This window comes from Coturnix japonica, chromosome 13 (assembly GCF_054131305.1).
Source record: "Coturnix japonica strain WE chromosome 13, WE-NBRP24, whole genome shotgun sequence".
In the NCBI taxonomy this organism is placed as follows: Eukaryota; Metazoa; Chordata; class Aves; order Galliformes; family Phasianidae; genus Coturnix; species Coturnix japonica.
The window spans coordinates 8,506,139-8,519,379 of record NC_140675.1 but is presented as its reverse complement, the minus strand read 5'-3'; the positions used below and the strand labels follow the sequence as shown (position 1 = coordinate 8,519,379).

The following is a 13,241-nucleotide window of genomic DNA, read 5'->3' as shown; positions in this document are numbered from 1 at the left end:
AAGGTTGTAAGCAACCTAGCGAGATCTCTGTATTAGTAGACAGTTCTTGGAATCAGAACACTGATGTAGCACTCCTGTGTCCATGCTTCACCTCCTGGGTTCTGTGGGCACTTCATTCTCTTTGGTAGGGGACTGTGAAAAGGACATTCTAGAGATGTTATCAGAATTACCTTAAAGGGGCTTTGCCGAGATACACACATTCACATCAGGGATTAATGCGGAGGACTTGTATGTGCTTCAGGTCTGCCAGATGAGATTTCTGATTCCTCAGTTCTGCTGCTGTATTATATGACTGCTGTCTGATTCACTTTTTTTGTTTGTTTTAAGAGAATTTTTGATGTTTCAGTTTACAGCTACAAGGAATTAAGGTGAAATTACTTGGTGAAGGATGAGTTTTTGGCTACTTATTACAGTCTTTGTTGTCGGTTATCTTGAACTATCAATGATATTTTTAGAGACTATTCTGATTAATTTTGGAAGGCTTCTCCTGGAAATGGTTTCTGGTCATGTTTGTGTGGTAACTTATACTTGGAAGGGTTTTTCTCAATATGCTGCTGTAGCATTTCTAAAGATTTTGATATAGAATCTCTTCAGTGATCTCTTCAGTAATTATCCATTTTTTCCTTAATTGTGGCTATCCTGATAGAACAGTAAAAAAACCCCTGAATTGCTTTCTAGTTTTAAGAGTTTGTTTTATAGTGGTCCTTACCCTTGAGCTCTTTCTGAAAGCCCTCATCCTTTATCCTGAATCTTCATTATGTGATGTGCCTTTCTGCCACAAACTGCTTTGAAACACTACCTGAATTTACTAAAGGAAAGTCTTCTGGACTCTGGCACTGAAATGATAATGTCAGGGATTTGCCAAAAGGAGAAAATTGGTGGTTTTTTTGGTTTTTTTTTTTCATTCTTAAGTGTCACTCTTATGAGCTGATGGTGGTGTTGCTTTAGGAGAGGTCTTCGTTGTGTTTTAATCTTAAGGAATAGGCCTTTCTAAAATCCCAACTCTTGATGAGATATGAGTAACATCTTTATATGGAATTTCTGTAATTGTGTAACTGTGTTTGTAAAGACACACTGTGGGGTTGCTGGTACAGCTGTCAGTCAGTGGTGCTGAAACTTTGTCCTGGCTTTATAAGAGAACATTCACTTTTCACTTCTAATCAACACAGATTTCTTGGAGGGACTCAGAATTGATGCAGTGCTATGGCAGAACGGAACAGCAGTCCTTGTTCTGCAGAGGAGACTAGAGACTCATAAGTAATTTATAGATTAGTGCAGGAAAAAGAAACAACCCACTTCAAACACTTTAGGTGTTTGTTTGGTGTTCCTCTAGTTTGTTTCTTTGACTCTCTTTTAGTAAGTTCTTAGTGAGGCTGCAGAGTGCACTGCAGGGAAACATGAAGGACTTTTCTGCCAGCAAGAAGTCTGACTTGAGATAGTACAAATGTTCTAAGAAATCCAACATTCCTTAGCAACATTTGTGTAATACACAATCAGTTAATCGTCAGGAGTAGATAGCATTTATAAAGTTGCATGTGCAATGATAGATACTTTTAGAGCATGGTTAACGTGTAGAGCTTTTATTGAAAACCAGGGTTTATTGCTAGTAGCAAAGTTCATTTAGCATCATTTTACACCTTATCCACCCTTGCCTTGGTGTTTACTCCATAATGTTAACATGAATGCAGCTTAGGAGTGTAGAGAAAGGCGATGGCAGAGAACCAGTTCTGAATTACCCAAAGAAGGCTTCTGGTCACTATCCAGCTCAATAAAGATTTGTTTTCCCATCCCAAGGCTCGGGGCTCACCAAGTACTGCAAAAGGAGGGATCTCCAGGTAGAGAGCCTTCCCTGGTGGCAGCCAGCAAAACAGTCAGGGTAGGAAGGGCTGCAACCAGGTTTTGGAATTGCTGCCACCTGTGCTACCCGGGCTGGCTGTGTCCCTGCACCAGGTGCTCAGTCAGTGCTTCAAAGCACGACTCAGCAATTCCCATGTGGAGGAGTATATGTTTATTTTGTAGCTCTTTGTGAAATTATTAAAACACAGAATTGCAAGTTGGGACCCAGTGAGAGATTTATCTCTACACTATGATAAAAAATTCTGTAATGTACGAATGCACAGTGAAGAAATGCTGCGCTGGTTTTCCACTGTTTGTGCTGGCATCTGAAGGTAAGTTTATGGCACATATAGCCTACAAACTTTTAGAATGGATTAACTTCATACAGAAACGCTATTTCAGAAAATTTACAGGGCATATTGTTCAGTTTTATGGGTATTTAAATAATAATTTGGTTTTGTAATACTTTTCCACATTCTAAGGTCATCAGCATTGCACAGACTTTGATGAGGAAAGGGTTGGTATAGAGATTGCTGTGATACTTTCTTATATTGAGGCAAATACTTCAATGAAGCAGCTTCATGACAGAAAGAATCTTGTGCATACTGAACAGCTCATGGTTCTTTCACCTGAAGAAATGCATGTAGGTGTTTGCTCCAAAACAAGCTGAGCAGAATACAAAATGTGAATATGAAATCCAACAATCCAGCACATCTTGAAAACCTCAAAGAACTTAAGAAAATCATGAATAAATAGGATAGACTTGTTCTTTGAACTTGCTTGTTTTTCAGTGAACCAGGAGGCAGAAGAGTTTTGGGGTATGGTAAACCTAAGCAGCTGCACATAATGAAAAAAGGTCTGTAGGGTTCATGAGCTATATAAAGGGTAATTGTTTACAATTGTTTTAATTTTTATGAAGCCACTCTGTTTCGATTACAGTGAAGAGCATCACATGTTCCTTGTGTGTGTTTTACACAGATTAGAAATCCTGCAATACCTTCAGCTTTTCTCTTCATGACAGAAGTACCTCGCTGAAGGTAAGGGAAAATGCTGCATCGTGCTTTTGTTCTGACTGAGTAGCCCAGTGTCTCTATACATCAGAGTATCTATGTCAGGGTTCTTAGTTTACGTTTTATTGAAAGAATAAAAGCAAAGGGATTAAACTAACAAAACCCAGTAAACCTAAACATTGGGAGTTCGGGAGTTCTTCATTGTTAGAGATGTTCTCTCTGATTCTGAAGAAAAACCATCATTTTTTTGGAGTTTGTCTAAGTCCTTGTATCTTTCTCATTCCCTTTTGTACTTGTAAACACTGCCCAAACATTTCTGACTCACACGATCACAGTATCACACAGTATCACAGTCTCATGCGGGTTGGAAGGGACCTTAGAGATCATCGAGTCCAACCCCTGGGATTCGAGCATCCTGTGTAGCAGAGCGGCACTTCTACGATACACAATTTAAAATTGTTATTTGAGGCATTTCTCATATTAATAAGTAAAACCAGGCAACTTAACCATTTTCCTTTTTTTTTTTTTTTTTTTTTTTTTATTTGAGACACTTAGCAAAAATGCTGAAATATCAAACATTTCCTCAGTAGCTACAATATTGCCACTATGTACAAAATATCTGACAAATGTACTACACATATAAAAATACAGTATGCATTACATATATACAATACAATGTGCAAAACATATGGCATTCAAACATATGGAATTGATTTTAGGGGTGCAAACAACAAATACAAAGGCATCATGGTTTCTTATAGAAAGGCAAAACATAAACCACGCCCTGATTGCCATAATTTGCATTTAGTAAAGTAGTGCTTAACTGAAGAGGGCCCCGGGAAGAGGTAATATCTTCTTCTTTTCACAAAATGAGATGCTAAGACATAATTATGACTGTGAAAATAAGAAGAGAATCACCTCCTGGGGTTAGCGTCATTTCTACTGCAAGCAGTACTGTGGAAAAAAATCTACCTGGCAAAAAGCCTGTGCTATTACTGAATACAAATGTCTCTAACAACAAAAACAATTCTGTACTCTTAAACATCAAAATCTGCTTTGAAAATATCTACATCCTTAATTTTATAAAAGTACATGTAATACTTTTGGGGATTCACTTTCCTATGCTTCAAAATACAAAGTGCCTTCTTTGGCAATAGAAATGGCAATGCTTTGGTTCCTATTTAAATTCTTATATCACTATAATTTATTTTAGGCTGTTTTTAAATCTCTGAACTGTACTTCTTATAAAAATAGTGTGATTGTATAGTTGTTAACCATTCCCTGCTTTTTATTGAGATTTCACTCTCATAGCTTAAATAGCTTTTTTTTTTTTTTTTTTTGGCTAGAATTCTACATATGCATTTATGCACTTTTAACCTAAAAGTCTATGTATTTAGACACTACAGAATGACATAGGTGTTGCTTCTTTTGCATTTTATTCATCACAATTGAAGGAATATTTGAAATTATTTCAGCTTCAGTTTTTAATGGATGTTCTTTATTGGCCACATATATACTACATGCAACTCAATTCCACATCTCTCTCAAATGGAAACTTCTATTACAACCTAGGAATCATCAGAAAGCAATTTAATAGGCCACAATAAAAAGAGATTTAACAAAACATTTAGTAGGTATAGGTGGAAGAATATTTTTTCCAGTTTTAATGGAATTTGCTTTAAATTTATAATACACTGAAGATGCTATCCAAATAACTGTATACATCGGTGAGCTTTATTGTGTTTCCATTACATAATGCCTTTCCAGTTAATTATATTCTTCGACTGCATTTTCTCCGCCTTAAGAACAGTTCAGCAGCTTGTGCTTGGTTTCCAAATATGGTGCCTACACTTTTCAGGCATCAGAATGTTTGAGATTATGTAACAGAAGTTTAATATTGAAACTTCTGATCGTTTGCTTCCTTGAAGATAATTCCTGTTGGTCAACTTAGAGATGCCTTGAAAAGATATTTCAGTATTAAACAGTGATTGCTTCTAACATGGCCTCAGCTCTTTCATGGGCTGGTTTTGCAAGGCTCTCATTACTGAATTATTTATTCATATTATACTTTACATTTCTGTAAAGAACAATTGAATATACTAGTTTTATTTAATTTTTTTAAGATGCAACTGCTAAGTTTATGACAATGATTTGTAACTGTTTGTAATGTTGAATAAAATTTTGCCTGTAAACTTACTTGTCTTATGTGATACTGTATGGCACTAAAAGTGCATTAACAAATACCATTTCTGTACTACCTGAAGGATGTGACTCCTCTTGATTAATACCAGCCCTGTAAAACACACCTGAGCTCCTTCTATGTTAAGAATTGTAAACACCAACTTTTGAATTTCACACTGATAAAATGATATTCTTAATTACTTCGTAAGAATTTAGTAACAGCAGATTCAATAGGATGTGTTCTGTTAGCATACTGCAGTCACTGTATGGCAAATTTAGTGCCACTGCTTCCTTCTGCAACTGTTCTCCTAATGAGAAATATTCAGTACTGTACAGTCAAACTGCACAGTCGTGATTAAATTTCTAAGATGTGTTGTATCTGTGTAAGAAAAATTATAATGCAAAACATGCACACACACAAATCTAAGCAAAAGCTATTTCTGCCATAACCTCTGTATATAACTGTGGCAAATATATCACATTTCAGAACAATGGCTGTAGCAAACCATCATATATAAGGTTTTAATACATACAACCCTCAAATGTACAAAAGAAGTAATCACACATCCCCCACACCAGAATATCTGTACTTTGAAAACTAAAATGATCCCTTAACTTTTTTTTTGTTGTTTTGTTTTTTTGTTTTTGTTCCCCTCCCCCAAATCCCAAATAGACTTTTAGAGCAGAAAGCCATACTGTACTGCTAACAACACATCTCAGCAGTTTGGGTTTATTTCTGCACATAGATTCCTATGGAGTAATTAACATTCTACGCTGCCAATGCGAATAGTTTTGTAGCAAGATGATTTTGCCAGTTTCAAGCATATTTACATGCATATAAAAAATGACAGTACAATCGTTCTCGGTTAATTTATTCTCTAACAATTAATTTACTTGCCTCTTATTTAATCAGAAGGCAGGGTCAAGAAGGGGTAATTGTAATTGTAACTACACGTATGTGGTACAGTACATGACGTACCACACACTACGCTGACGGTACTGTAGGACTACATAAATTCCATTCAACGTTGTTCCTATCAGACCAAGAGTCTTTAATTCTTGTTCCAGTAACAGCTGAGGGCACTTTGAATCTCAGAGTATTACCTCCCAAGATAATACAATGAAAAGGAATGCAAAAACTGAATGTACTCAGTGTTATTGAAAAGAGTCAGAGATCATCAAAATTTAAGGCAAACAGTCCACACATGACATTGTACTCAAGTACAGTAGGCACAGCAAGAAAGAATAAAGAATTATGTCTTTCAGCTTCTGTTGTGAAAATATTGGTAGATTGTTCTTCTGTTCTTGGTTTCAGAGTAAGTAAACCCTGACCTGTAAAACTACTGAAAATAGATGATGATTTAAAGTGCTGACAGCTGATATGATGCCAGTTTAAACCCCAAATCTGTAATATAATCCAGTATTTCACCTGAAGCCAATGGAATATCTGGAGATGCGGAATTTACAAATAATTCTACAACATTTCATGACAAGAGTATTTGGTTTGATATTAACATGATTATTTCTTTTAATTTTTAAACATGATTGAGGTTGCTAAGTGGTTAGTAAGTACTTTGTGTTTTGCTACTTAAGCTTCATACCATTTTTAACTTAGTTTCAACGAATTTTGTTTTTGAAGGTTGGTGGAGGAAGGAGTTCTAAAATAAGATCAGTTTTCAGACTAGGAAACATCACCTTTTCACTGCTCAAGAAAGAGCAGTCTTAATTTAGAAACACACTAATATGGAAAAATTCCAATTTTATCAGCCTGCCTCATCCGTAAAAACATTTAACAGCTATCATGGGAAACACCACTGCAGAATTTCCAGGTATTTTACTTAATGCTATAGCATTGTTTTGTTTGCTTTTCCTGACTTCACATAACAGACTCAGAAACAACAACTCATGGCTTTAAAAATTTTCATGCGCTGTATTATGCAGTAAGAGTTGGATTCTATTGTTATCTGTACGTATGAAATATACCTTCTCACCACAGAATGGTATATCCTGATCATGTGCCTTTTACAGTTTTCTGTGTGTGCTATTTAGGATTCTTACTGAGCCTGTTTACATTCCCTGATGTCGTGTAGTGGTAGACAGAGCTGTTCAAGAGATAAAAGTGTTTTTTAGGAAATGATCGATTTCCTGTCAATATTGTCCCCTGCAACTCAGCTCAATCCTACAAACACCTTTTACTAGGGGCACTGGTACTGTTCCTGCATAGATGTTTGTAGGATCATTGAGCATAACAGCATCATTTAAACTTATTTTGCTTCCTCAAAATGTTCTAAGATGCTGCGATAGTGTATTCAATGAAGTAAGAATATCCTCAATGACAAATTAAGATATTATATTCATTACGGTAATTTCTTCAGAGCACTGTTCCCCTCTGTTCACAAAAATAATCTATACAAAGTTTAAAAGAGTATACAAATAACTGTCTGATATACATTAAAACCCAGCTATTAAATCCAGAGCATTGTAATAGAAAATTCAGTGTTCTCAATATTACTTGGCCAAGCTACAGTGAATTTCTCGCAGTTACGCTTAATATCCCTTTGGATGCGGTAAAATTCTTCCCTCATGATTAAAGAATGGGGAAGTTTTAAAAGCCACAAAACCAAAATATAAAGACAACTTGAACAAATTAAGAGTCTAGATTTATGAAGCTTCACTGAACCAGCCAGTGTTTCTACTTGCCTTTGCCCTCACAATTCAATTTGAACCTGGCTCAGACTATCCACAGGAACAATGAAGTGCAGTGATATCTCAACCTCCCTCAAACATTTACTCGCTGTGTCAGTAAGGACATTTGAAATCTCTCCTGTGTATTCTTCTCTAAGATGAACCACGCTGTATTGTTCATTTAAGCATTACAAAGTCAGAGACGTATTTTGATGCATTTCCCTCGTCGTGCTTTGAAACAGTAAGTACAATCATCCTTTCTTGACTTGTAAAGGACAGCTTTCAGAGAGCCCTGACCTGCATTAATGGTAGAAGCATGGAGTAATTCACTGTTGTAAATGTGAACATCAAAAAAGAATTACCTTCAAGCATTTGTGATTTGTTCTTACAAACATTTCTACCGTAATTTATTCTAACTGCAAATCAGAATAGTGTAATAGGATCTCTACAGTAAAAAGAGATTTCCAGGTCATTTTCTTATTGGCTTCAGCTTAATCCCAGTGCAGCTGTAGGTCTTGAGTATCTAGAAAGTCAGTGGAAAATACGCTGGGGGCAGTGGAATTGAGAGGAGTGAGTCCAGATGAAGAGCTGGGCATTGTAATGTCTAGCCATTCCATATTGTCTAAATTTGTGTCAGGAAGGTCAAGAGATAGACAAGAACTATTAGTGGTAAACTGTGGGTCAGATGTTTCCATGGGTGAATGAGAGTGATCTAAAATGCTGGAGTGATTAAGCAGATCATTCTGGAGGTCTTCAATCAAAGAAAACGACTCTCGGTCCACATTACCACTTGTCAATTGAGGAATTTCATTACCTGGTGGCAAAGTTCCATCCAAGAGGGCTTCAAGTTGGTTTTCCAGACTCATAGACAAGCTGGTTGTTGGTTCCAAGGACACAGGAGGAGGGGCCATTTGGATCTGTGGTGGTGGGCGGGATATCACTGTATTTACTGGCATTGTAGTGACGTTGGCTGTTACTGGTCTCATTTTAGAAATCGGAGATGGTTCTTCCTTTATTGGAAGGGAAATCTCTGTAATAATAATAATAAAAACAAACAACAAACCTGAATTCAGAATAGACAGTGACATTTCTTCACACTTACAACTACTCTTTTTTTGCCAACTTACTCTGAAGGTGTGCCTACAATGAACTTCAATGGAGTAAGACATACATCAGACTAAGTATGTCAGATACTCTGTGAACAACAAAGTATGTCAGGTTCCAGAGTTCTGCTTTCAATAATACTCCAGCTGATAAGAATAATTTTATCAGAATGAACAGTCTTTTAGATCTCAACTTTACCTCCAGTTTATAATTTAGAGTTTTAAAGATAAGTAGTTTTTATAGTTTTAAGTATAGTTTACAGTTTTATAAATAGTTTTATTTATATTATATATAACTCTTCTGATTAACTAAAATAATTATGGAACCAACGCATTCCCTCCCTGAGGACAGAATACCTGAACCAGTTTTCAGTTCGTCCCTGCTGACTTCAACGTCACCCTTGATGAATTACTCTTTGAGATCAATTAATACCATTAGGACAATTTTATAACCTTCTAAAATTCTAAATTTAAAATTCTAAAATTTAAAATCACTCTTCTGTCAAAAGGACCATGTAAATTAGTGACAGTAAAAGGAAACACAGCAAATAAATTCCAGAAATGCTTCTATTGAATGGAGTCCAAAGTAAGGTGTAGAACATTTCAATAATACTGACAGACCAGAACATGCAAATAAATCCCCTAAAACTGATGATGTTTCTGATGGAAAAAATAAACCTGATATTTTGCATCACTTTTCCGAGCAAAAAACATGTTTATAAGATCTGTGTAAAAGCAGCTATTAAATCAAAACTGCTGGGAAAGGAATCCTCTCAGTATTGTAAAGTACATGAATAAACGAAACATTTTTCAGTGCAGAATGTGCTTATGTAAATGTAAGAGCCCTGCATACTTATCTCCTTCTTCATGATCAGAATATGATTTTGCTTTTCTGATGACAAGCACAGACCCGTTGTTACATTCAAGATCAATTAGGTTTAATAATGTAATATTTGGAGTGAATATTTCAATAAGCACCCTCATGTTTCACGCATCCGTTGTTTCAGAAGTAGGGCTCCTCTAACTACCAATGAAATGTTCCAACAAAAGCACTGAAGACAACTGTGAATTTAGAAGGAATTGCTCACTGCACAAGTCACCTGTATTACACTATCACTATCTTCTCCATTTTCTTCAGCTGAATCTGCAATTTCTTTTATAGAAGATAAAATACCTACACGTATGAAGTATGACTAAAGTCAGTTATTTATGTTCTGATATCCACTGCTGTCAAGATAATTATAAGAAGTATAAGCAGTACAAAACACTTAATTGAATTGCTTGGCGTCAAAATGTCCCCCAGTATTGTAATGGCTTCTTAGTCTACAAAGCTTAATTATGCCTGAAAACATCTTTTTAGGCTACTTTGTATATTGGTTTAGTTATTTTACTTCCCTGATGACAGCTGTCTTACTTCAACTGACACAGAATTAATATCTCTGTCTTTAATATTTCTATGTAGCTCATACACAGCTTTCCCAACAACGTATCTTTGATCCTTAGAGCTGTTAACATGAGGTTGTATTTAATGAAATGTTAAGATCATAACATTTCAACTCTTATTCTATTTATGGTATTACTTCAATATATTATGAATTTGTGCAAGTTTTCAATTTTGGTAAAATATGCCTGTGCAAACCTAAGGTGCTCTTTTAATCATTTGAATGCTGTGTGGACTGTAGCAATGGTCTGCCTGAGATAATTTACCAGCAGAGAATTTCAACAGCTGGCTGACTGACTGCATGTGTTTTGGTAATTGCCTTCTCTAAAATGTAATTAACACAAACCTTCAGAAGTACTGGCTTCATCCAGATTTGATATTTCCTGTCCTTGGAAGAATTCTTTCAATTCTTTGATTAATATATTGTTCTTATTACCAGCTTCTATTCTATACATCACATAAACTTTTCTTGGCTTACCTCCACTCTTGATGAGAATATCAAAAAGATCATCCATCTGCTGACTGTGTGCGCTGGAAATCTGTAATACGTGAGAAAAGTGTTATTCTTGTTCATGTAGTATTAAGTTTCTAAGCTGACTGAGATACTTGCTTCTCTAAATAGTACCAACCCTATGATCAGCACTAAAATTCTTCGTATGAAATTGTGTATCTAGAAAACAGAGTTTGGAGAGACACCTATAATCTGTCCCATTGGTTTGAGACCAAAGGATTGGGAAAAAAATATGAAAAGAAAAACAGATTTCATGGAGGCTACCTAGAAGAGAGATGCAGAAAAGTGGAGATAAGGGGAATAGCTATACCTCTGCAGCAGGAAAATACTTGGAAGAGCAGCTGGACTATGAGTCTGTACCCCCTGCTTTCTCTTCACAGAGAACTTGTGAATAGTCACCATACTATATATACATATATATACACACACACACACACACACATATATATATTTACTAGTTGTAGATTCATGTGTTTCTTTTTAAGAGTGGAGAGAAAGTGTTAATTAACTTTGTTTACCTGTTTCAAACACTAATCTCCTGAATGTCTGAACATTAAGCAAAAGATAAACAAGCTCCACAGACATTCAAGCTTAGCAGAGACTTGTTGGAAGGTCTCAGAACTAAAGCTGTGTTTTATAACATTGGTGAAAGCAGTTTGTCTTCAGGAAACACGGGATGTGAAAAAGGGCCTGCGGAGAGACGCTCTGCTAGCTGGCAGTGATGTGGTCACTTATCAAGCTTATTTCAATTACTACGTTAATGTTATGAAACTTGAGATGGCCCAAACCATTTAGAGCTTTGGCTTTCTTTAACAGTTGTTGAAGGAAAAACACAGCAAGCGAAACCTATATATGGAACACCTGATATGTTCAAAATATATTCTTTTTTTTTTTTTTTTTTAACATTAGTTGCATATTAATGATACATTAACCACTTAGATGAGGGAAACACACAGAGAAGTCAGGGGAAGATGCGGGGGAATTATTTTACAACAAAGTCCCTATGTTTACAGAAAACATCTTTTTTGAGAGTGAGAGTGGGATTCCTGAAGGTGATGCATTGAAGCGCTGCTTAAGTTTACCACACTTGCTTCTCCAGGGGTATGGCATTCTAGTATGTCCCATGTCATTTGTGCCTTCATTGTCAGGATGTCTTAGATGTGCCAAGAACATAATAAATGCAGTTAGACACCCATGCTTCTGCACACTTGCCACCATAAAGACAGCACCGAATGCTAAATCAGAGTTGTCTCTTTTGGGATGGTTCTAATACACATGAACTGTGCGCTCACTAGATTTATTTACAACTTCCTTTCAGTATGAAGGATCTACAATAAATCAATACAGACTGCTGAATTATTCACCAAGCTCACCATATAGAGCGTCCTTTCAAGGAAATGTGTACTCAAGTATGTAGATGTTTGCCTGTATGCACATGAACGCTTGCACACATTTTCCTCAAGTTTCCTCACTTTGGAAAGCATTAACACACTTTCCCTCTTTCAGTGTGGAACAACTGCAGCTATTGTTAAGCAGTGACAGCAGCATGATCCCAACTGTATGTTTCACCAGCTGGTGAATCTAAAGGTTAGTTATGTGTCTCTTAATTTAATCAAAAGGAACAAGAGGAGTCCTGCAGTTAGGAAATATTAATGGAGTACATTAGAAAATCTTGAGACCAAAGAAAAAACTACACTAAGCAACGACTTTCATAATTCTAAAAAATGTAGAATGTTTTTCAAGGACTAAACAAGTAAAAAGAACTACCTCACGGTGAGATGGCTGAATATTGCGGGTCTGTTTTATTGCCTCTTCATAACGGGGAGGGTCTTTTGTCTTGGATACTGTGTTGTTGAAGAGGGGCTGCTGAACAGTGTAAGACTGGGCTTGAGATGGGGAGCCAGGCTGTGTGAAATAACAAAATAGTACAGTATTATTAGTAAATAAAACAGTACATTTTAATGAAATGGAAATGTATCAAGATGCACAGATTATCTTGTTCTGTCATACCAACCTACACACTTATGGTATAATCAGAGGAATAAAATCAAGCTTTTCTCACATAAACACACATATATGCACTATTAAAATCTACAAACATCTTTTCTCGAGTGAACTGCAACATAGTCACCCGTTATTTAAGAGCAACGAAATCAAACAGAACTGTGTTGTGGAGTACTGTTGGGCTACTCTTACCTTATTAGGAGGAGCAGGTCCATTCTGCACAGAGGGAGTCTGATTATTACCACTCTGAATGTTAGAGTTTGATGTTTTATTAATAAAAGATTGTGAAGGTGTTGTAACCGGCGCGGTCTGATAGGAAAACACTGTAGTTGATGTGGTAGGTGGAAAAACCTGTAAAGGTTTAAGATATTAGACTTAATATTTCAGTTTTTAAATTACTGCAACTGGGTAAATGACATTAAAAAGTTTCAAAAGTTTTTTTTTTTTTTTTTTTTTTTTAAAAGTACTTG

General features: G+C 36.0%; 1 protein-coding gene and 1 long non-coding RNA gene across 12 annotated transcripts in view; one reads left to right on the top strand and one right to left on the bottom strand.

Moving 5' to 3' along the window:
• Positions 1–2,029: 2,029 nt before the first annotated feature.
• Positions 2,030–13,241, top strand: part of LOC146758668 (uncharacterized) — a 30,669-nt gene continuing 19,457 nt past the window's right edge. Inside the window, exons 1-3 of one of the 2 annotated variants that reach the window (XR_014933769.1) lie at positions 2,030–2,168; positions 2,815–2,873; positions 12,274–12,354. This is a non-coding gene — a long non-coding RNA (uncharacterized LOC146758668). Of the gene's footprint in view, positions 2,169–2,743; positions 2,874–12,273; positions 12,355–13,241 lie in introns of those variants that run through there. The other variant, XR_014933768.1, reaches the window with a different exon arrangement.
• MRTFB (myocardin related transcription factor B) overlaps positions 3,362–13,241 on the bottom strand; it is a 69,512-nt gene continuing 59,632 nt past the window's right edge. For 9 of the 10 annotated variants that reach the window (XM_015876464.2, XM_015876469.2, XM_015876465.2 and 6 more), the window contains 4 exons: positions 12,964–13,122; positions 12,535–12,672; positions 10,735–10,795; positions 3,362–8,742 (listed from right to left, as the gene is read on the bottom strand). In XM_015876464.2, the coding sequence (XP_015731950.2) occupies positions 8,204–8,742; positions 10,735–10,795; positions 12,535–12,672; positions 12,964–13,122 (897 nt within the window). In that variant the 3' untranslated portion in view covers positions 3,362–8,203. Of the gene's footprint in view, positions 8,743–10,734; positions 10,796–12,534; positions 12,675–12,963; positions 13,123–13,241 lie in introns of all 10 variants that reach the window. The other variant, XM_015876466.2, reaches the window with a different exon arrangement.